The following is a 25,080-nucleotide window of genomic DNA, read 5'->3' on the forward strand; positions in this document are numbered from 1 at the left end:
GCCCCGTCCTCCCGCTGCCCCGCTCGGGGCCGAGGCGCAGGACGGGGGCAGCCGGCCCGGGCGGCGCCACGCTGAAACACTTCGGCGCTGCGAGGAGCCGCCGGCGCCACTGGCGCCCCTTCAAAGAGGCGCAAAGCAAAGAAACCCGCCCGCGGCTACTGTTTGCCGCCCGTGTCACTGGTGCGAAGGCGCAGGGAGCGCGGCCCTGCCCGGCGGCGCTCGCCCTTCCCCTGCCACCTTGCCCCTTCCCTGCAAGCGATGCGCGCTGCGGTGTACAACAGGGCGGGTGACCGGCTTCCACCCTCCGACCGAGCGTTTGAGGCAATTGCTGCGATTTTAGGGGCGCCGCCTTGCAGGCACCCCGAAACCTGCTGCCCCGACCCGCCAAGGCCTCGGCTTTCCCCGCTGGCCGCCACCTGCAGGCTCCCTCCGCCGCCTCGCTCTTCCAGTCGCTGGATAGGCAAACGCTTTCCAGCGAGACCGCTGATTCTGAGCTGCTCTTTTTGCTTTTAATTGCTCGAGTTCAGGTGCTCGAGGCCGTGGAGCCTTGGGAACATGAGCACAAACCGTCAGTAACGCGGATCCAAGTTTTCGGTGGTTAGCACCTGGGGATCAGGCAGTGAGGCCAGGTACAACAGACTCCTGAAGGGTCTGGGCCAAAATTTAACAGATACAGCACAAAAATCAGTCAGTGATTACATTTTTGTTGTTCGTATTTTTTCCATATTCCTTATATGTAAGACTAAAAAAAAAATCTGGCATGTTTCTTTGCTGATACTGTTTTTACATCCCAGCTTCCCTGGTAAGCATGAGGACTGGCTTATTTTATAGAGCATCTGGTATAATTATTTATGATTTCAAATATTGTTCCCTACCTGCTCTCCTTTAGAAAGTCTTGCTAATACGTAATCATAGATATCACAAGACAAATTTGACTAGGCAATATGTGCAAAGTGCTTTGAAAAAAAAAAGTGGTATAGTAATGCTAAAGCAAAGAAAGAGTTTTGTTTTGTTTTGTTTTTCCTCTTTGTGCTACACGGTTCCCTCATTTTAGAAGGTAAAGTACATTTTAAGTTCACTGTGTATTATGCATCAGTTACTTATGTCTGACTCCATAATTATTAAAAAATGCTTCTTTACAGAACTACTCAAAAAACTTTCAGAGTGGTGATGGAGGTCTCACTGCAAACTATTTGTTCTGAATTTTGGCTTGGAACCTGTTTATAAAGGTGTCATCACATTAACAGGCAACTAGATCCTCTAATAGGTAAATTTACCAGGAACAGAATATAAAATCTTCCAGTGTCCTCACTGAGTATGTTTGTTTTCACGTTAACATCAGTGGTAGGAGATACTGCTTAACAGAACAAACAGAATACGATCTTTCCTGACTCCTCCCAGCTCCCATTCTTCCTTCATTTACAAGCTGAGTCACTGGCAGAGACAATGATCTTCTGTGCGCTTCTTAAAAACACAGGAGAAAGTCACTGCCAGTTGCTTTGTTAAAATATTGTTAGGGCAATTTTGTGTCTGCTCATGTGGCACTTCCCATGTAAAAAGCTCCTGTCTTACAAAGTATTATCAATGGCTACCAGCACTCACAGACACATGACTATGCTCAGGCTAGGATGACTGAAGGAAACAAAAATAAGGATCTGTTGTCAGGGGAGGAGGAGGCAGTTAGTGAGAAAGTTGAATAAGTGCATCTGCAGAGAACACTACAATCGACTTAAGGAAGCAGCTGAAACATTATTTTCTTGCTGCACCACTCAGGTTGTTAATTTCTCCATGCTGCTCTGTGAAAAAATAAAACGATTTCTTCTATTTTTTTTAACCAGATTGTCTGGTAAAGGATACAGCCCTGAGTAGTATTGAGGATCTGACACCCATACCTTGGAACATAAATGTTATGTTACCTAAATGTCTACTTTTTGGTCTAAATTTGACTTCTGTGTAGTAGAACAATGACACTTTTTTGSTTACTTTTAACTAAAACTGAAAACAACTTTTTTCATCCCTCTAAACCTTAGCTCAGAGAGCTGAATTAACACTGCCGGCAGAATTAACACTGACAGATAAGGAAAAAAGGCTGAAGCGGCTGTCAAAGAGGGGTGGTGACCCATGAAATGCTTAGGCCCGTGATTACTCCTCACTGCCAGTAAAGGGGATGCCCAGGAACAGCTCAGCTCTGGCTGATGGGGAAGGACTCTTGCACAAGCCCGTAACCTTGGCCTCCCTGGTACTGGGAAGAACGCTGGCTGGTGGTAGCAGGAGGCAGCAGAGGCAAGGCAATTGTCCTCCCCTACAAAGATGACTCTGGGTCATCTGTTCCTATGCAAACTAAAAGTAAATAAGCGCAGACATTGTCTAATCAGGTTCAGTAGAGGCCCTCCCTGTTTAAACTTGGTTCAATTTAGTTACACTTCATACTTGTGTAACTGCATATAGATTGGTATGCACACTTTAAAATAGCTACCTGAAGCAGTCTGCACAGCTTAAGCTTTTGTCATGTGTCTGAGTTTTGTTCTGCTGTCTTACTTTCTGAATAGCAGTTCCTCTGTCATTTTTTTTCTGGCATTTGCCTCTTTYGTATGTTAACTGTAAATGATTCCAATAGGAGCTGTAACTCCACAATGCACATAGAAATAAGGACTAAAATGTTACTTCAGAAGTCTCTGACTGAGTAATTTAGGGGATAGTTTTTAAAAAGTAAATAAAAATGAGGCATTAATTTCAATTTCTTATATAATATGCTCAGGATTAGGTCAATGTAAGTGACAATGTAGAATATTCAATTAAAGCAGAAAAAGATGGATTGCTTATGGGTGCAGATGGGGCATACTGTACTTGGACTTCCTAAGTTTTGTTGGCCCGTGACTTGTGTTCGAGTTGAAAAATCAAGGTTTTGATCTACATTAAGTGTTTCAATTTGAAAATCTTTATGCAAAATTACTTATTTGAGTAAAAGCTAACAGAGTTTCTGCATGGGGACAGAGAAGAACTGACAGCTCCAGGCTTTTAACTGGACACCAAGAATCTGAGTTGGAAGTAGCAGTAGGACACCTCACAGACAGTACAGTTACAGCACCATTGACTCACCTCCCTTATGTGGGCCGTACTTCCAGCTATGCGTTGCAGGAGATACAGTCCAGTTGGGCACTGTGGCCTGCAGAAGAAAGATAGGTATCAGAACTGTCTTCTCTGAGGATCCATACCATTATTTCTCACTATGAGAGTCAAACAATATTGCATGTRGGTTCTTGTGCTAGTTTTGAATTTTAAGAGGGCTGGAAGCACTGTACTTTGAAAAAGGAACAAGCCTACATCTCACTTCTCTACATGGTTTCTTGATAATTATGAAATTGCATCATGCTTCAAAAGTGATAAACTGATTTCTCTTGCACTTTCCTAATGGTAATAATCAGCAGATTCTTGCTTACTAATATGACACAGGGAGAAAGAATAAATTCTTTCTTTCAGCTATTCTCCTTGATGTTTCTGGAAACCTTTTAAAGCAAACTAGAACACAAGCATATTTTAATAAAAAATACATTAAAATTATTGAACAAATATCTGTATAATTTATCACACATGCTCAGTCCTTCATAGTCTTCCTAAAATTATCTTTTTTTTAAAAAAAAAACAGTATTTTAATACTTTTACTCTTTACTGTAGTAAATACAAGAAATGTATAAGGAAAATTTAAGTTCTCCTTAGAACTCAAGCAAATAAGATCTTTTCTCTATTGCTTATTTTTGAGACTTGCTAACAGATTAAGTATCTGTTACTAGGTATAGTAGCAGTAAGTTAGGTAGGTATAGCAGTAGGTATAGTAACTTAATAAGTATAGTAACCTATTAAGTATCGACTTTAACTAAATTTCAGACTAGAAATTTTAGCCTGAAAATGAGTTCAATGGAAGAGTAATGTCATCTCTGGACAGAGYCTTTCTCTTTATTTACTCAGTAATAACAATCCATGTTTATCTTTTCCTAGGTAGCACATATACCAAATTTATTACTTTGCTGTCATGCTAATTCTAACCTGACCTTGTTGTGGAAAGTCCCTTCCTACCTCTACTCCGAAATCTTTCTCCACTCCTGTTCTCCCTATTTTCTACTTAGGTTTCACTTAAGTCATTCTATGTTAAGTCAGGTTTGCTTTTAAATGCTTGCAAGGTGCCTTCATATTAAACAGCATTTAGTATCCCCAAGTCAACTGATGTAATATTGGATGTAATTGGCTTAGTGTAAGTCACCACAGCATTAATTTTCTGTTCAAAACATTCAAGTTATTGAAGTAAAACTGTAGGGCAGAAGGAGGCAAATGGATGGTATGCAGAGACGCATTGGTAATATGCAGGCAGCTCCTTCAGATCAGGATGGGTGGATATTGTATTCTACCAGTGGGCCTGGAACTACTTGCTTTTAAGGGCTATACCAGTCTCTGGATATTGCAGTCCTTTTTATCTGAGCAGCCACTGCAGTCTGACTCCCTTTTACAATAAAATGGTTGTCTACTCATTTCCTGTGCCTCTGTTTTTCATTTGCATAACTGATGTGGTCCCTATTCCATGTAATCTGGGGTTAACTCAACTGACTTCTGGAAAATCAAAAAAGCTTTTACTTCTCTACTTTTTTTTATTATTATTATTTCATCAGAATAACCACAAAATAGTCTGTCTGTACCATATTGTCTTAATCAAATTTCTGAAATGCTGAGGTTTCTTCTTTAGAACAAAGGATTGACATTTTTACATTAGACATGCTGCTATTCAGTTGTGTGACACTAATGATATTTTGATTGTTTTCAATGCAAACTTTTTAGCCACAATTTTTAAAAATTTAGTGTGTATTTCTTTTTTGKTTTTTTTTTTCAATTTTTCCTCCTTCCTCTCCTCAAGATATTTTTTTTTGCTCAGTATCTATGAAGCAAGCTCCAAGTCTACCTATTGTTAAAATACCAAGAAAGCTGAAAAAGAATCATTGATTTATTTAAATAAGGGAATATATTCAACTTGTAACTACTCCTTGTCCCTTTCTTCAGTCATAGAACTGCCACTTGGCAAATTCAGCAATAAAACTTCAGGAATGGGCCTGAATGATGCAGAGATAAGTGATGCATTACAATAATTTACCACTGAGGTGGTGAACTGTATTTTGTAGTGACTACTTACTGTCATTYTGTAATGACATTGATAATGATAACTCCAAAATCACATAATGTACATAAATTAATTTCTTAATTCATTACGCTGATGCAACCGACTCTAAATCCAGTTTATTCTTCATGTCATTGGTTCACCCCCTACATTTCTCTGCTGATAATAAAACTAACAAAATCCCTTTTTACTTAAATAGCAATAATTTCAGGCTTCCTCTACCAGAATATTTGAGTTAAAAGACAGTAAAGATTGTTCACTAATTTTTCAGGCCTTTAAATTGAATAGCAAGATTTCTGACTTAGAATCCAAACTTAATTGTAAATGTGAGTTGACTGTGTCCCTCAGAGTTGTGGAAAGATATAACACAGTTTAGACAATGACATGTATAAATATAACTTGATATGTCAGAAAAATGACACATGATTGACTGGCACACTCAGTAATGAAAGATGTTAAGCTTAAGCTGCCATCCTATAATTTTCTGGTTTGAATACCTGATGAAGTGCAAGTTAGAAAGTATCTTCCAGGCAATAGCTTTTGACCTCATTAAGACAGAATGGTTGTTCCTCAGTTGCCTGCACATGTTGCATAACCTCTAGTAAAAACCATGTTTTCTAACTGGATGAAAACCACTGTAGAGGAAGATGAAAAAAAAATCAGTCTTAAGAAAATTACCAAAATCATATGTTCAGAAACACACAATCCACAAGATCCAATTATTTGATCTTTTCGTGTTGAATATAGCAGCAAAATCTATTCCAAAATAGCCATTTTCCAATAGGTCTTCAAACTGAGAGGATCCTAACATATAATCTCCTCCTTATTTTAAATGTCATTTACAGTCATATTAAAACATAGGGTTTTCATATGGGCATATTTCTGAAAGGAAATGTACCTTTATCAGTGTATAAGAAGACAGAAGTAACTTGAGGACAGCTCCTGTTTTGTAATCCCTGAATGAGATCTACCAATCCCCATGGATTTTCTCAGCTAATACTGAGGAGCAMGAGAGGCATCACTGCCATTTCCAGTCAAAATCCAGAATTTGCCTTCTCCTTCCTCTCAGCAACAGTTCTTGTCAGCTTGAATTACGCATGCATAACACACACTGAAAACCTTACTCTGTGGTAAGCAGGTCAGGTTGATTTTTCTGCTATGAGTTGGTTTAATAAAAAGATTGGAATGCTAATTCAGGCCTTCATGTCCCTGTTAGTTAAGGGCCTCCAGGAAGTGTTTCCCTGGGCTTGTAAGGGGCTGGGGGAAGCAGGCAAGCAACCTGGCTTCTACAGCACGTATCTCAACTATGCTGAAATGTTTGTTTTGCCAGCTGTCTTATTATATAGCTTGTTAGTGAAGTTGTGGAAAATCAGGCCTGGCTTATGCTAAGGAAATTGTTCCAGAGTGTGATGTTATAGCCTGATAAACCTCAAGAGGAGGCACAAAGAAATGGCAATGGAAATGAAACAATAGGAGACAGCCATGAGTGGACAAATGCTGAAATTCAGAAACAGCTGAAATACTGTGTTGCTCTTCTGGTTTTAAAAGCACCTTGCATTTCCATGGCATCCTCAAGGGAACCCCTCTCTACCTATCACCATTCCCAAATCCAGATAACACAAACCTGTCTACATACTGAGGATTTTCCTTTGAAATTTGCTAAACACTTCAGCAAATACAGCTCTACATCATCTTATGCACTTCTTTGCTCTTTCTGGCCACAGTGTTACTTTGCAACTTCTCATCATTCTTAGATGCCACCATTATCAAGGGAAACCTGCAGGCTCACTAAAATTCCTACAAGCCAAACCAGCTGCTCGCAGTACATTGCCTTCATGCTGCTTCTTTGTTTGGGATATTGTACATTCGGGCTTCATATCACTTCTCTGATCAAACAAGTCTCCCAACACTTCTTGCATGGTGATGTGCTCCCTGAGAGATGGCTCATCATTTCACACTGCTCTCAGCTCCTTACCTGCTGGATTTCTTGAGGCAATGGGGAATGTCTAGGGGATGAGGAAGTTTCTCCAAACCTGATTAACTACACAGAGATTTGTATTAACTGCACACCACAGAATTCTGGCCCACATATGAAAATCCTGTAACTTCCTCCTAGCTTTGTACGATGCCTAGAACACTAATACAATTGTTAGAATAACATTGCCTGACTTGCTTCCGGTTTCTGAGGCCTTTCATTTGGTCTCTTGAAAGACTGCAGTTCCTCTGAGAAAAAGAGAATGGCAGAAGTTGCTGCAGAACAAATTTCTAAAGAGATGATTCCAAAACTAGAAAGATTTCTTTATGCTTTAAAATCCTTTTGTTTTCAAGAAGATAGCAACTGAAAAATATTTAACGAATTTTTGTATTTTCTGCTTTACACCCCAATTGGAAAGTGCAAAATGGCTATGACATCTTTTAACTTAAAAAAAAAAAAAGATTACTATAGTTAGTTCCTTTGGTAATAATTTCAAAAGAATGGCAGAAGTTTGGTTTTGTTCCCAAGACAAAGATTAATTTTGTTGTTAAAGACAGTGTATAGTGCCATCAAAGGCAGAGGGCTATAATAGTGAGTGGCTGTTATGTAGGGCTGGGGGTTGTTTTTTCTCCTTGATATGGCTCATACTCTCTTCAGTAGACATGACTATTGATCTGGCACTTACTCCTCCAGAGCTTGTTGTTAGGGTTCCTGACCTGCAAGCTTCACCTTTCCAGATCTCTGCCAGCTTAAGAACGCCACAGGCATAGGCCAGTAACAATCCAGTCAGTCTGCCTCCAGAACACACCTCGAAAGGCTAGCCCCACACAAATTACGAACAAACTCTTTATATATACATATAGACAGACCCACACACACGCACACACGCGTGTGTGTGTATATACAGAATGGGAACATCTCTGCCATTACGAGAAAGCAAAAATCCGAGTGGCCTATCTCCCCCTGTATGTTTCCTTGCTTGCCAGAGACTTAAATGGTCTGAGAGCATAGGCATGTTGCTGAATTGGTCAAAGACCCGTTAGTCTTTTGTAGTGAAATAAAACTCACCTTAATGTACTTTATGGAACACTTTTCCTGCTGTCCTAGAACCTGATATTGAGGTTATCGATGTGACTCTCTCACACTTCCTCATTTCCTACAGATCTTTTCATAGAACTTCCATAATGTGTTGACATTAATCTCCCCCTGGATAGCCATGCACACCACTGCCATCACCATGGGAGAAACCCACTAATGCCACTCCTTGTCTCAGAGACTTGGGCAGAATTCCACCTGGAACTCCTTTGCAAACTCATAGGCACTGTCTAGACTTCTCTTGATGTCACCTTTGGTATCCTTGCTTTGAAACTTTGACTCAATATATTTGCTCTTGCCTGTTATTATTTCCTGTTCCTTCAAAATGGTAAGATGGACCTTTCTTYCTGGAGGAATCAAAATTAAATATGAACAACTTCTGATATTTCTTCTTTCCATAGAAAGACTGGAAACCAAGAAATGGCAAAAGATAAGGAGAAAACTCAGTAGCCTTATCTTTTTTTTTTTTTTTTCCTCTAGATTTCACTAGGAGGGGATAGAGTGAATGTTGTGAGAATTCCAAAGAATTGCTGATATTAACTCATTGGCAGGGAAACCAAAAGCCTGTTACTTGAATCATCTCCCATTTGAAAGACAAATTAGGGTAACAGCTGTTGCAGCTGAGACCAAGAAATACAAATTAGTCAAGAGCATGAACCTTTGATCAGGTGTGTGGAAACAGTGTGCACAGTATAGAAAACTCACTTACCCAACTCTACTAGAATTTTACAATAAGATAACTGTTTGGTATGTTTTAGTGTTCTCTCTAGGGCAATTATTTTTTTAGGAAAGATACTAAAGGGTTTATGGACCAGATGATGATTACACACTTGCACTTGAAGACCAAAGACAGTGATGGCATAAGCACTGAGTTTGGCACTAGCAGAGATCTGGATGGTACTAATGATATAAGCTACAACATTACTTACAATAAACCTGACACAGATACCAAAAAGGTCTGTTACCATTGTTCAAGGCTGTGCCACTATAAAAATTCAAAAACTACTAGGAAATGCAGGATACCTTTCCACATTTCACTAGTCAAAGAGGCAACCACTTTCAAGGTGTCCAATTTGTTTAACATAGTATATTTATAAGTTTGTTTGTTTTGTTTTTAATCTGGTAAAAACATGGTATTTCTGTTCCAGCTTATTGCTGAGAACTACTATGTCTTTTTAGACTGTATCTTAACCTAGGACAAACAAAGTACCATTCCTTATTCTTTAACAAATTTGTATTCTTATTGTGTAAAGCTAGTGAGCCAGATTCAGACTGCTGTAAGAAGGACAAAGTAAAATCAAAATCTGTGTGAACTTTTCCTTCTTTCACCCAAATGGAATTTCTTCTCATTCCATATGTATTTTTTTTCCGGTATATTTGTAAATCAGGGTGAAAAAAATTTGTGCTATCTGTGGACCTGAGATAGTTTGAAGTGAATCTATTTCTAGTTATTTGCTTTAGTCATAAATTGCTATACTTCAGTCTCAGGTATGTGTATTCTATCTGAAATTCGTATTCCTAATTCTTTATTTAAGGTTGAAATAAAACTCTTCTTTAGGCACTCATTTATATCATCAAACATGAAAGCATATCACTTGATGGAGTCAGTGTGTCACTTTCAATGAACCTACTTTTTTCAGCTTCTGCTAAATTTAAGTAAAAAATAAATGTAAAATGTTTTGAGCCTACAGAGTCAGGATCAGATAGTCCAATTGTCTTAATACTTACTTAATTTCAAAGAAAAAAAAAAAAACAAATGCTATCAGTTATCTGATACTCTGGACTGGATCTGTAGCGAGAATTTGAATCACATTATCTAGAATAATCTGTCAGCCACATTACACAGCTGTAAACCTCATCCCAATCCCACCATACCTTGGAGTTTGTATCCCTGGTGACTACTACTATTTTGATCATTGTAATCTTGGCTCATCTGGATTCTGACTTGTCATTTAAGTCTAACACATAACCCATGATGGAAGACCAAAAATAAGTTAAGACTTGCCATATCAGACTTTGAATTGCATATTCAAATCAAATAACTTGCTCTAAAAACATGGGCCAGGAAGGAGATTTGTGACTTCAGTCCAGAGCCAGAACAGGTTGTTACATGTACTTCTGTACAGAAAACTAATTAGTATCATTTTCAGGTGATAGTAAACATGAAAATCATACCACTGTTAGAAAGCTCTCTTGCAATCTCTCATACTTAAATATAACTTAGAAAAGCTATGAATTTGCTCTTGCTTCGCTCATTTATTCTTCTTGTAATGCTGGCCTTACTTTCAGGTAATCTTTCTTAATTAAATCAATTATTCTTTTTCTGCCTGCCACTTCCTTAACTTTTCCTCCTATTTTGTTTTCCTTTTTAAAGAACTGTGGTTGCTAATCAACATTCTTCAACTGTTTCCCCTCAGTTCTCATGATGTATTCGTCTCCTCACAGGAAAAACAGCTGTCTCTTTAGACTTCAGAGATTAAGAAACTTTAAAGTATTCATTGGTGGTTATTTATCACTTCTGCTGTTTACCATACAGAACCTCAGTATGACAAGCTCTGTAAAAGATCTGTGTATGTCATAACATAATGAACATTTAATCAAAATACTCAGAAAATAAGCAAGTGGTGAACAAACAAGCTCTAAAAAAGGATTAAAAATCTTGAGGTTTCTTTTGTTGTTGATTTCTCAAATGTCTTCAAATCTTTTTCCCTGCTTGGCCCATCCCTTCCACTCTCCAGTGTATCAAACTGCTCTAATACTGACAATTCAAAATTACTTTCTTTCATCTTGACTACCTCACGTGTAGTTTCCACGCAAGTCAGTCTCACTTATAGCTAGCAGAAAAAAAAAAAAAAAAAGTCCACTGTGATTTAAAAATGTGTCATAGTCTGCAGGATTTTTGGAAAGCATTTAAGATCTACTGGCAGTATTGTATAAGAAACGCATTAAGCTTTACGAGAACATTCTAGCTGTGCTGAGGTTATGCAGTGTTTGGTAATACCTATTTAATAGATACCAAAAAAGAGGAATACTTTTTCATCTAGTTCAGCACGAACAGTACATTGTGAATGATCTCTTTTTAGGGAATCAAAAAACCTTTTACTGAAGTAATTAAAGCCAACATTGGAGATGCACATGCAATGGGACAGAGGCCCATCACCTTCCTTCGTCAGGTAAGAATATTATAAAATACTATTTCAAGTTCTATGGCATCTATAAGAAACTGTGTTCAGAGACACTGGTTTGCTACAGTAGTTTATGACTAATGTGTATTCCACCTGCTTAGCTTTAATTAAAAGCCCTTGCTTCTTTTGATTAGATTACCAAGAAAACCTTATAATCTGAGTTTGTGTATTAATATGAATCATTCCTCAGGTGAACTTAGACTTAAAATAATTCTTTCATAAAGAATGGCAAGTTTTGATTTCTGAGTTGAACTTCTGTAACTTGCTTGCAGCATCTCCTCTCTAAATGTAGTAATTCACCTTCCTTGCACTTCAGATCATTCCCCATCCATCCTTCCTCCTGCCACCTCTCCTGTATTATCAGCCAGCACATTCATTGTCAGTAACGCAGACTTTAAAAAAGAAAGTGGTTGTGTTTAAGGGAAAAAAAGCAAATCTCTTTCTTAGTTTGACAGCATCCTTTAGGTCTGCATGCAGGTGGGTGTAGCTAGTTGCACTGCTACTAGCTTTGTGCATTTCACATCTGGAAAAGCTGGTTTGTAGATTAACTTCTAGGGAGGAAGACAGCAACAGAATCCACCTTTTGATGTGTTATTCCTAAACAACAAGCAAGTTTTAAAACTAATATTGGATTAGTTACCGAGCATTCCCTACATGCACATGTAGATGCTGAGTATAATATAAACTCAGAGAGTTTCAAGCCAACCTGGAGCCATGTCAAACTGGGGGTTATACAAATCCAGATGATGAGACTGGAAAATTAAGCCATACGGCAAACTTTGTTAGCAAACTAGAAAGACCAGAGCTTCCTACAAATTAATTTAGACCCAATCTTCATATCCAATGTACAGACAGATTAATTCTTTAGTCACCTTCCCACAACTGCCTGTCCACATTGCACTATGCAAACATATAAATGAGACAGGTTAGAGCAAATTAAAGCTGATTTCAAGCAAGATCTCCAGATTCTTTTCTTTGTGTCTGATATTGCTTCATAAACTTATTTTCCTAGCTCATGTTTCTCCTTTTGCTATGTTGTATATCACCACTTTTTWAAAAAAATTAAATATTTCCTACAGCATAAAATTGGTAAGAACAAGCAGTTATTTTCAGGAAGGATTAGAAAAAGCAACTAGGGCTTCAAAATTTGATTCTATTTCTCAGTTCTGCTCCGTACTTTAATTCTCGATCTCTTGTCAAGAAAGTGGGAAATAACTAACAATAGGCAAAGAATGGAGGATAGAGATGTTAAGATGGTTCCTCTGCAGAATAATTAACTGTGTTTTATTTTGTTAGCACTATGTGTAGCTCACTTGGACTCCAGTCTTTACCATCTGTAATACAAATAGTTAATAGTTCTATAACTGCTTTTATCAGCAGAACTTGGAACCTAGTAAGATTTCTTCACTTCTGAAGCACTAAGCACTACCCTTAAGAAAAAACAAAAACAAACAAAAAACTCCAAAACCCCCAAACCTGCAAACTATTCATCAATAATCTTTGTTTTGAATCAGCTAGTAATCATGATCTTCATTTCCAAGAAAAGTTAACATTAACATTACCAGCTTAAAACAACCATTGAGCAGTAGCCAATTTACATAGTTTTCTTGGCAATCTAGGTAGTGGCACTGTGTACATACCCAAACCTGTTGGACAGCCCAAGTTTTCCAGAAGATGCCAAAAAGCGAGCAAGACGGATCTTGCAGGGCTGTGGAGGAAACAGCTTAGGTAAGCATCTGTTTCAGTTAATTCAATTTGTAATAGAACCAACTAAAATGGTTTTAGTATGTGCAGTGGTGAAATTTCCTAATCATGTTTTATTTGGTTATAAGTCAAATGGGAGCTAGCCTATGGCAAAATAATAGGCAGAGATACACAGTATGGCCTACTGATAAGAGGCAGTTATTAATAGCACAGATTTTTGATGAACCTTGGCATGTAAGAGGACAAGATGAAGATTATACAGTTATGGAGCCCTCACCACAACAATATCAAGGCATAACCATAACAGAATGCTGAGCTTTTTTGTATTCGATAAGTAAGTGGCAGAGTACTACATTTCTATAAATATATCTATTCATTGTTATTGTTCCCATGGCATCTGTTAATCCTGAACTCTGACAGATAAGTCTCCTGCTAAATCAGGTAGGACTGTTCATTATTTTATCATCTCTAGATGTTCCCTCCCTCTTTGCCAAAGAATCTACTGTCCTTTTAACCATGCCAGCAATCAACAATGTATGTCCATCTCAGCTGATCCAGTTCATAGTCCTCCTTCTTAATTTTAAACCATCAGTCAAAATATGTTTGCCCGGCTATGAACTGGGGTATCTGAAACTCAGTTAGACATGCTGTTTCATTGCCTCAGGTATGAAGGTGATAATGCCCTCCAAAGAGAAAAGCAAATAGCTGAACGGTGATAGCTTTTTACTTTAGCCCAGATAGTTTTAACTGAAGATATCAACCTCTATTTCTCCAAGGCAAAATAACCCTTGCAAGAACTCAGTTCTTCAACCACTGATCGTCCAGCAGTGTATGCACACACATACACATAAATAAATACAAGCTTTGCATACTCATACTCAACAGAGAGGCAATATAAAAGCTGTCTCCTCTCTTCTTTATTCGTGATCATCCAACAACTGGACTGTTCGCTTGTATCTGAAAAATGCCATTTCTACTTTAAAGAGAGGGTTGCAGCCACAGGGTATGGCAAAGAATCTGGCACACTTAATTACCCTCTTTCAGGTACAAAAAGAGGTTAACATTTCAGGTGACATTTCAGAGGACATATTAGAATAACTGACATATCAGTCTTTGTGATTTCAGTGCCTATTTGCATTGGCATATTTTGAGATTAGGTGCTGTGGAACTTTATTAAAAAGCAAAGCCTAAATAGTAGCTACATTAGCAGTCTATTACCCTTGGAATATTCCTAGTAACACAGGCTTATACAGAATATATATTGTCTTTGCTTTTTTGCACTGATTTTGTTTCTATAGGTAGAACATAAAAAATACAGGGAAAATGTGTAGCTTTGTTTTGCAATCCACAGGACATTTCAGTCACTGTTACATACTTTTGGAATAATTAATCAACAGAGTACTTGTTGGCATGTAAGAGTTACTGGGGATATTTTGCCTCAATCTTTCTTTGTAGTGCTTTTCTGATTCATATTACTTGCAGGGACATGATGAAAGTTCTTAAAATGCTGGTCTTGGTCCCATGCTTCTGGAATAGAATGAAAGGAATTCAGCCTTGGATGATATTTCAGAAATATGTTGATTCTGTAAAAATCCCTTTTTCAGTAGAAGACCACACATTTCAAGTAATTTGCATTAGCTCAATAGGCATGGAGAAAGCAGGCCTGAAGCAGTCTTAATATTCGAACAAGATTATCATTCTGAATACACCTTTTTAATTTCAGTGGATAAACAGAGGTTCTGTAAGTCAGTGTTTGGAGTCTAACTGATTTTTTTCCTGATATAATATGTACCAAAGAGCAAATGCCCCTCTAAATTACTGAGAACTGTGAACACTGTAGATGTTTTTCATCTGTTCCACTGGTTTATACCTTCTCTCCACCTCTCATGTCTTCAATACCACAAATCAACCACTGTTCTTGGCCTTAGTTGCAGATCAGTCTCTGTATAGCATTCCACATTTGAGGTGGGTGGATGTACAGCTGTATGGAAGTTATTTCTATCACCTTGTTGATATTTTGACACCTGGTCAAGAAACAGAAACTAGCTTTCTTGAAAAATCAAAGGTCAAAAAATGATCCCTCCATGTAGCCTTAAGTGCTGTGTTTCCCCAAGATTTGGCAATCCAACATAGAAGTGGCTTAATTACATATGTTCAAGTTATTTGAATGTTGCATATACATCTTTACCTATGTAAAGTATATGGCCTATGTAAGTATATTCATTGTGTTGTGTTGTAAATATGAATGACTGAACCACTGGGTATAAACTAGGATAACCTTGCTTCCCAACAAACATTCATTTGGCTAAGCCCTACTTGTAGTATGTTGTTATTCACTTGCCACATATGAATGCTCAGACATATCCTCAGGTTCTGCTCTGTTCAGATACTCTGGGGTTCTTTTGCCATCGCTTGTTTTGCATATGGGATATCTATCATATCTTTCCAGGCAGCTGAGAAATTTGTAGCTCTCCTATATGTAAAAACAATATGTGCGCATGCAGCCTTTTTGGATTAGGTTTAAATTTTTATTCATTTGCATTCTACACTACAAACTGATGGGTTCTACTAAAGTTATCAAATGAGTACAAATAAGTGTAAAAGACCTGAAAATTGAATTCAGATCTYCCCTATATCCCCACTGAGTTATAAATCCTTTTAAATGTGGGTCAGAGTTTTTCTTTGGATGGTGGAAGAGATTAGTGATAAACCTAAGTAAACCTAAGCCCAGGTAAACTGTGTGATCAGAACATTTCTTTTTCCCTTTCCTGCCCTCACCAGTGCAACTGGAAGAAAATGTTTAGGGCTGCCAGTAACTAAACCTGTGGCTTCACTCTCTTCATTCTGTGCTTCACAGCAGACACAGATAATGCAGTTTCTGAATGGCCTGCTGACAGGCTGTCTACACTAACAGTTTTACCTTTCATATCATCTTTGTATATTGTATTTCTGGGGAAGAAGCTTGCTGCTTGGTTGGGGAGTCAAGAAAGAGTAAAAACTCAGCAAGGAGGAAGATATTTTCATACTGAAGTCATTACAGGACCTGTGGATTGAGACCRTATTTAGACTAGGTCTATCAGAATTTTTCTAGCTCTCAAAAGGAGCCCAATACAAAATGACAGCTTAGTTTTGTTCTCCTACTCTAACAACAGCTTCTTAGCGCTGGTCCAAGATCCATGCATAGACCCAACGTACCTTTTAGTCCTGTGGAGGTAAATTTCTAGGACTTCAATGTGTGCAACTGTGCACTACTTACGAAGGTTCTTTGTCTTCATAAATTATGCTGCTGCAGAAATAGAGCAGATCTATTATCTGGTTATCAGGCTGACCACTAACGTATAACTGGGCCCTGAAAGTTAAGTCAGGTACAATTATTCCACTCCATCCAGCACRAAAAGAAGATCCTGCAGCTTCGCGACAGTGTTCTAAATTCAGTGTACACTTGTCACTTCACTGTCCATCAGTCTTAGGCTTTGTAGCTTGAATCCATTCCTCACCTTGTCTGAGGCTTATTTTACTCTTTATTTTTTTGCACATGTTCAGCAATGGTGCACATAGGATCTAACATCTTACTTTATACTAGTCATGCTCTGTAAACTTCACAGGAGGGTTGTATATTGGGGTTACACTAGGTATTTCTGCTGTTTTCAGTTACTACAAGTAACAGAAAAGCATTTGTGGCAAATGCTGTGGGGGGGAGAAGGAAGCAGTTTAAAGTTTTTTGTTTCTCAGACTGTGGGAGGAAATGGTGTTATATGCTTTTTATATTGCAAACAGAAATCTTGTATTTTAAAAATAAGATTTTTTAAAAGTTATTTTCCTTCCTTCTACACATGCTACCTCTGTTCTTTGTTTCCATTACTGAACAGTTTACTTTTAAAGTAGGTTGCCCTTCTCAGGTAGATTCCAATGTAAACAAAGTGACTGGAAGATAGTCAAAATGTGATTGCAGTCCCATTTTGCAAAACAGTCTATAAATCCTTTTTACCAATTCATTATCTTATTTTTGTATTTCCGTGATACTTATTATACTTGCCTAATCACAAATGAATTATTTTTGCAGTTCTGTTTTCCTCCACCTTGAAAAACCTTGGGGATCCAAAGCTCTCATATTTACAAACTTCTTCGTACACTATCACCTCAGGAATTTTGCTAGCTACAGCAAATCTGATATGCATTGTACTCAATTATCTCACATTCTGTATTTCACAGGATCTTACAGTGCCAGTCAAGGCATAAATTGCATCCGTGAAGATGTTGCTTCATATATTGAAAGAAGAGATGGAGGAGTTCCTGCAGATCCAGATAATATATATCTTACCACTGGTGCAAGTGATGGCATTGCTGTAAGTGTTAAAATTAAATCTATCTCTTCTTAGTATAAACTATAATAAATTAGTTACCTAGAAAATACAGATCTCTTGTATCTCTGGCCTCATGAACTCCTGTGAGCTTGATCTAATGGATACTGAAGTCACATTAAGTGGATATCCAATTGTGTAGATGTAAGACACTAGCTCAGAAATAAGCTGGTAGACACAAAGTATCTTTACATACACTAACTAGTATCTTTTATTTGGGTAGTGCAAGCCACATAGGCAGCTAAATATAAATTAGGACACTCAGATCATTCAGACTGTGTCCTCAGCAGTTAAGATGCATAAGCACTGAAGCACTGAGGGTACAAATCACTGGGAGAGAGGAGAAGAGGGAATGACCTCGGAGATGAGAAGTTACAGGAATTCTTCTAGTAAACTGCCTGCTAATGCAGACTAATGCTGGTGAAAATCCCCAAGATTTCAGAGCCAGTTCATTTGGGAAAAACTTAAACCTTAGGTTCAAAGATGGACCTCAGTTAAGAGAGGAGTAACTCTCTCTTAGATTTCTCCTTTGCACAGATATATTTCCTGACATTGCAACAACAAGTATATTCTTTGCTTCTATTAAGGCAGCCTTTTTTAGCTTGTTTGTAAAACATTTTTAAAATGACATCTAGTGGCAGAGTTCAGAATGACAATGTTCTGACATGAACAGCTCTGATCTCTTTAGTGAATTGGATTTCCAGAGTTTGTGATGCCAAGGGTTACACTGGCAGCTTGTCAGGAATGGCAGCATATCATATCAAATCTGTACCATGCTTATTTGATTTTGCCAGGAATGAAAAGCCAGCAGTATATTTAGTCTCATTATTTGGCGTTTCCAAGGACAGAACAGCTATTTATTCAAAACTTGGCAAGGGATGGTGTTAAAGACTTTTTAAATTTGCATTTAACCCTGATTACACTTTTTGAATGCTAGATATTTAAAAACTCATAGTGGATATAAAATGATGATGCTTACAGATCATTCGCTTAGCAGCTGAGATAGCATGTGATGAGAGGCCCAGAAAGGCAGATTCTGTTCTAGAACCTGTGAGAAATTTAAAGCATATGCAATATTGCTGTTACATCTGAAGTGCTATTTTTCTTTTTACACTATCAGTTAGATGTTGATAAGGATTCCTGCTTTAATTGCACCTGCCCTTCAGAATTCTCCCTTGATCATAACAGCAAGAAATCTCCCCATTTACTGCATCAAATCCACTCTTTCATCTGATTCACATTAAAACATATGGATGCAAACACACCCTTTGAGCAGAGGTAAATGCTCTGGGCTGACCTCACCATAAGCATTACATTTCTGTCTGTATCTTCTGGGTGTAAGCTACATATGATACAAATAGATATCCATCCTAAGATATACAGATTGTGGGCTCTTGTATTACTCAAAGATGAAACCATAACACCAGTCTCCAGCTTTGTTCCCACCTGGCCACTCTTGCTCTTAATCTGAAACAGTCTCTGTTCAGTGGAGAACCTCCATGTGGCCCAGCTCTTATTTCTGATTTCATTATTGGCCTCTTGTGCTTAGAGATAAAAGGAGTGGAAGGTAATGAGCAACAGCTTGCTGAGGGTTTTTTTGCTTACAAACTTCAGTTGGGCACAGTAGAAAATCATGATCTTGATACTCCTGTTCCCAACCTTCCTTCTAGTATTGTGCTCAAAATTTTTTCCTAAATGTAGCAGTTGATCAGATGTGATCTTTAGAAGTTGTGACATATAGAGAAATTCCATTAAACTTAGTTAGATAATTCATTCTCAATCAGCTAGTAGCTTCCCTTGAAATAAGTAGATATCCTTTGATATGGGAAAATGACTCTATGCTTTTAGAAATCTACTTTAACTTGATTTTTTAGGAATCAAAACCAATAACTTTTTTCTTGCGTATATTATTAATTCTGGTGTGTGATTTATTTTTTTTTTTTAATTTTAATTCCTACTTTTTCCCCAGACAATTTTAAAGATCCTGGTCTCAGGAGGTGGGAAATCCCGAACAGGAGTGATGATACCTATACCACAATACCCCTTATATTCAGCAGCCATATCTGAACTAGATGCTATCCAGGTGAACTACTACTTGGACGAAGAAAATTGCTGGGCCCTAGATGTGAATGAACTTCGCCGTTCTTTGAATGAAGCTAAGGCATACTGCAATCCAAAAGTCCTCTGCATAATCAATCCAGGAAATCCCACAGGTCTGCAGCAGTTCATTTAAATGGATATTTTTAAGTTCTAACCCCCAACTCCTCTTTTTCATTCATCTGACATTGCTAGCAAATCCTAAATACATGTCAAATATGTAAAGCTGAAGAGATCAGTGCTTTTAAGTGAGACAGTATGCCATACTATAAGAAACTTATCTTCAGCATCGTGAAACTACAGGCATCTGGGGAGAGGAGGGAACAGGTTTACTGTTTGTTGGACCACAGTTGGAGCCATTGCTTCCAGTGAGCTTTTCAGACTTGTGGAGTGTGGTGACCTTCAGTCTTTATCAAAGATCCTGTCTCTGAGGTGACCTGCAGCCACTTGACTCTGAGAAGCAATGTCTACAGATACACTCTCAACTAGGTGACAACTACTCTCTCTCTTAGATGATTCTTTTTGAGCAGTGGAGCTTGCTTAGTTAGCAACTAGCTCTTGCCGTCCCAAATTATTTCAAACAGTAGGGTCACTGCTACTCTTGCACAGGTTAGACTCTGTGAGGCAGTATTTTGCCTTCCCACACTCAGTTGGAAGATTCCTCCCTAGCATAGAGGCAATATTCCTGCAGAAGCCCTAGGGCTCTCACAGGATTAAGCAGAACCTTAAATTTTAAATGATGTGACAAATATGGAAGGATTAGGACTCCTTTCAGTCCCCTTTACCATGCTAACAGGAATAACACTTGCCGATGAGATCTATTGCTTCAATCTACTTAAGACTATGAGAACAATTCAATTGTCAGTATATCATTGCACTCATCACTACAGTATTTATTAGCATTATTTTACATTGATATTAATGGCTTGGAGACAGAAGACAAGTTAACAAAAAACTTAAAGTGAGAGTAAATAGCTGTAAATGATCTTCCTGCTGCTTGTCAGATGAACTGCAGTGAACACCTATATATTCATACCTCATTGCACTTGTGAAGAAAGGTGCTTGAGCCAATGTCTTACTTAGCAGCTACAATGAGTTAGAAAGGCATAATGTCAGTTAGTGCAGCTTAGCTCACAAACAGGAACATAGTAAGGCAACTTCTTGCAATTATCCATCCATCTTCTGACTAAACTACATTGTGAAATAACTTGCTTTTGTTCGTTTAATCATCATGCATGTACAGATTTCAAATGATACACAGACTACTCTTAATAAGCTAATGAAAAATTAAGGTACTTCACACTCACTTTGCTTGAATTACCAAGTCACCTTGATTCATAATTCCTGCAAGGATGCTCCTTACTTTCACACTGTAATGAATTGAATTCTAAAATTCAGTAGCTCTTTTCTGAGAAAGAGGGGTATCTTACTGAACAGCTAATAGTCTAACTCAGTCAAGACTAAGATGATTTGCATATATTCTCTACTAACTTTGTTCCTCTTGCTTTAAAAAACAAACTATAGGACAGGTGCAAAACAGAAAGTGCATTGAAGATGTGATACACTTTGCTTGGGAAGAAAAACTTTTTCTTCTGGCTGATGAGGTAATGGAATAGTCTCTTCTCTCAAAAGCACAGCTAAGAGTAAGTGTATGAGATGTAACCTTTTGCCATGTGTGGTAGTGGTATTTTTTAAGTACAAGGAACAGATTCTCTGTTATCATATTAAGACATGAAAAAAAAATCAAGATGGATTAGTATGAGAGGAGGCTTGATCTGGATTTGAACTAGAGAGAAAGTATTGTTTCTTCAGCAGGGACACAAAAAGGGAACTTGGCTGGAACTGACCTAAAAATCTACATGATATTCAGACTACTTAAAATGAAAGAACCAAAAGGAAAATCAATTAAAAATATAAGAAAAGGTTAAATTATATACGGAAGTTCACTATTCTTCTAAAGGCTACACTATTAAGTGAACCACATGAGATAAAATGTATCATTATAGTAACTATTATTTAACAAAAACCTTGTGTCTTCTAAATGCTTTTAAGTGTTAATACTGTTTCTTCAGTGATCTGACTCTCTAAAAGGCCATCTTTTATCCCCAGTTGGGGGAACAGAGTGCATTAATGCCTTCTGACTGTTCAGGTTTACCAGGACAATGTATACTCTGAAGGATGCCAGTTTCATTCTTTCAAAAAGATTCTGTATGAGATGGGGCCCGAGTACTACAACAATGTTGAGCTAGCTTCTTTTCACTCCACCTCCAAGGGATACATGGGCGAGTAAGTCTGGTTATTATTTTTTTATTTCATCTTCCTCATTAATCTAGTTGGATAGCCTTCCCATATTAATGACCTGTGTCCTCTATTAATTTGAACTAAAAACTATTAAAAAAAAATTAAAGCACAGAGTAGTTTTCAGTTGTTTTCAAATCACTGAATAATGCAACATTACAAGTCTATTTATTTCGAACACCTAATGCCTTAGTCCTATGAAGCTGCAATCTTACAGGTCTAAACTAGCCCTGTGATATGGCCTCTTATAGACAAGTGAACAACCCAAGAATCACTGAAAATTTAATGTTACAAATGTTTGGGCTTGGTTGTTTTTTAGTGGGGAGGAGATGGAAGGAAAAGAGTTTTCAGACTAAATGAAGTTGCTACAGCCATATGCTCTTGTTCTGAAGAACAAACAATTCAAGTTAATGATTAACTTGTCTAACAGGGAGGCTGCATGTGCACTATTTTCTTCCTATGGGATATCAGGATTTAATGGCACAGTATTTAGTTCTATCTTAAAAGAACTGTTTCAACAACCTATATATTACATATTGCAAGATCTCATTAATTGTCTTTCCACTTTTGCAGTTATTTTCATTGCTTTTCCAATATTTATATACTCTAGGTTCACTGATCTTTTATGCTCACTCTAATCATAGATGCGGCTACAGAGGAGGTTATATGGAGGTCATTAATTTGCATCCAGAAATTAAAGGACAGCTTGTTAAGCTTCTTTCTGTTCGTCTTTGTCCTCCAGTCTCAGGACAAGCAGCAATGGATATTGTAGTGAATCCTCCAGTACCTGGAGAAGAATCTTACTCACAGTTCATAAAGGTCAGCTCTAATACGTTTGTTCTTTCGTGCATTTCCTAAACCTGTGCTAAATATTGTGAACTCAATATATGCACAGACCTGACATTTTTCCTTTCTTCACGGAGAATCCTGCAATAACCCCAGTTTACAGAACTATGAAGTGTATTTTAAATTAACTCAATATGACTACCTTTAGAAATATTTCTTATTCTTTTTATGATCTGGTTAGGAGCAAAAAAGCTAAGAAGGCTTTATCAAATCAGCTTTCTTGATGCTAAGTTTAGCCTCTCTCCTGTGTTTAGCATGAAAATAGGTAAGATTTTCTTTGACTAAAATCTAAGTAGGAAAGTAAGTTCAAATGCAGTTAAAAAGTCTGCTTTGTTCCAAGGTATCTAATGCCTTTGTATACTGAACAACATGGTATTTTAGATTAACGTATACAGTTTTTCACTTGTAAAAATGGAACTGAATCTGGCTTAGGAAATTACAGTACTGAGCTGGACAAAGGTTCAATTAACCTGGTCTCTAAAAACATCCAAAAGTGGATGCTCCGAAGAAGAAATAATGTAAGAACAGAGCATGAAGACAGAGGGACCTCTCCAGGTTACTATCTATCTACAGCACTTTGTAGTTTCAGATTTCCCCAATACCCTGCTAATGTAGCAAAACTGGCTGCTAATGTAGGCAAAAATACAGGAAATAGGGCATGATTCTTCCCAGTCTCTGACTACTTGGATTTCTGAGGCAAGGGTTGTGTTAGTAACCTTAAAAATGCCTCATCTACTGCCTTTTTATAGCTAGCTTTCACACACACCAAAAAAAAAAAAAAAAAAAAAAAAAAAGACTGAATGTATATAGAACCCATGAAATGTTGTCTGGTATCTCCCTCCCTCCTTCCAACTGCAAATTGAACAGGCAGAGCAACTCATTTGCTAGTAAACCATGCTTACCTTACCTCTCAAAAGTTAGTATTTAAGATGTGGGACACCTCACTTGGATAGTGTGTATCTGCTGCAGTATGAAATCTGCTAATTGTACTGTAAGAGGCCCCTTTCTGCACTGTTGTCTGTAAGAACAAGACTGGACTTAGATAAAACATCATTTCATTTGTTCTAAAAGCTCAGCAAAGCCCTAAAAGTGCCTAATTCCAAGTAGGCATCAGTTTTCTGTGGCAACTTTATAGTCCTTTCAAGTATGTCAAGCTCTGCACTTTCATTTTTAACAGGAAAAGGAGTCTGTTTTGAACAATCTTGCCAAAAAGGCCAAACTAACAGAAGACATGTTTAACAAGGTACCAGGCATTCACTGCAATCCACTTCAAGGAGCTATGTATGCTTTCCCACGGATCTTCATTCCTTCCAAAGCCATTGAGGAAGCAAAGGTCAGTCAGTTATTTTTTTTCTCCATTCCATTTTAATCTTCACACACTTGTGCCTGCTACTTTTAATGATAATTTTTATTCCAGAGAGTAAGCTCCTGTTGTTACAAAAGCAGTACTTCATTCACTATGTATGATCTTAAATATAACATGACCTATACTTAAAGAGAGGGAAGCAAAAAAGAAAATTTGAACACAGTAGTGAGGCTTCTAGGTTGAGAAGATGAATCAAGGAGGTTAGTGTTAATAAGCTTGAGTCACAGGATGGACAAGTAGCTGGACCTATGCAAATTCCAATTTCCTGCCCCTACCCAGGTTCAATAAGGCAGAATGTATGACAGGGATTCGAAATAGCTGCATGCTACTGCCCCTGCAAGAGAAGCACATTCAGCAAGTGAAGGAGAGATGGAGGGAGAATTTTTTACAGATTTTAGTTCTGTACAATAACTTTTTCATATTTGGGTCAATAAAGTATATCACTAAATGACAAGTCTTTCAGTTCCTAACTGTAGCTCTTTTACCTAATGCATAACAATCTTTTTTTTTTTTAAGGGAACAATATCTGCACAGCCGAGGACTAAAATACGGCTATTATTTTTCCAGCTGATTATGTGATTAGGCATATAACCTGCATGTTTTTAAGAACTTCCACTGTTATTAATCAGAAGACTTTCTAGTCAGCAAGATGCTTCAGGGAAAAAAAAAAGTAACAGCCAACAGATCTGGAACATCTCTCTCAAAATAATTTCAAATTGTCAAATGTCGGTGGCTTAGATTTTTGAGTGTATAATTTTGAGGCTTTGGCTACAAGCCAGTCAAGGAGAAGAATATAAATATCTAAAAGCTTTGTTTTGAAGTGAATGTTTTGTGTAGTCTCTTCATCCCCGTGCTGTTTAATTTGTAGCATGAATGCTACCATTAAGAATTGTTCTTCATCTATTTACCAGTAATGCAAGAGAAGGGTTCAAGAAAAGCTACCATGAAATTATATATATTTGGAGTATTTCGACTTCATTAATTCCAAAGCT

At 37.7% G+C, this 25,080-nt stretch overlaps 2 protein-coding genes across 2 annotated transcripts in view; one reads left to right on the plus strand and one right to left on the minus strand.

Annotated features, from left to right (window-relative positions):
• The window catches only part of CUNH16orf87 (chromosome unknown C16orf87 homolog), a 39,553-nt gene extending 26,462 nt beyond the window's left edge, over window positions 1-13,091 (minus strand). Inside the window, exons 1-3 of the mRNA XM_085303808.1 lie at window positions 13,057-13,091; window positions 5,659-5,796; window positions 3,100-3,166 (exon numbers count right to left, since the gene is read on the minus strand). Of these exons, the coding sequence (XP_085159934.1) occupies window positions 3,100-3,166; window positions 5,659-5,747 (156 nt within the window). The 5' untranslated portion in view covers window positions 5,748-5,796; window positions 13,057-13,091. The remainder of the gene's footprint in view (window positions 1-3,099; window positions 3,167-5,658; window positions 5,797-13,056) is intronic.
• The window catches only part of GPT2 (glutamic--pyruvic transaminase 2), a 30,265-nt gene that overhangs the window by 1,067 nt on the left and 4,118 nt on the right, over window positions 1-25,080 (plus strand). Inside the window, exons 2-9 of the mRNA XM_085303807.1 lie at window positions 11,315-11,404; window positions 13,036-13,144; window positions 17,333-17,466; window positions 19,451-19,694; window positions 21,103-21,182; window positions 21,728-21,864; window positions 22,521-22,695; window positions 23,900-24,055. Coding sequence (XP_085159933.1) covers window positions 11,315-11,404; window positions 13,036-13,144; window positions 17,333-17,466; window positions 19,451-19,694; window positions 21,103-21,182; window positions 21,728-21,864; window positions 22,521-22,695; window positions 23,900-24,055 — 1,125 coding nt within the window. The remainder of the gene's footprint in view (window positions 1-11,314; window positions 11,405-13,035; window positions 13,145-17,332; window positions 17,467-19,450; window positions 19,695-21,102; window positions 21,183-21,727; window positions 21,865-22,520; window positions 22,696-23,899; window positions 24,056-25,080) is intronic.

Source organism: Rhea americana, unplaced genomic scaffold (assembly GCF_003343005.1).
Source record: "Rhea americana isolate MKP2758 unplaced genomic scaffold, rheAme1 scaffold_20, whole genome shotgun sequence".
Lineage (NCBI taxonomy): Eukaryota > Metazoa > Chordata > Aves > Rheiformes > Rheidae > Rhea > Rhea americana.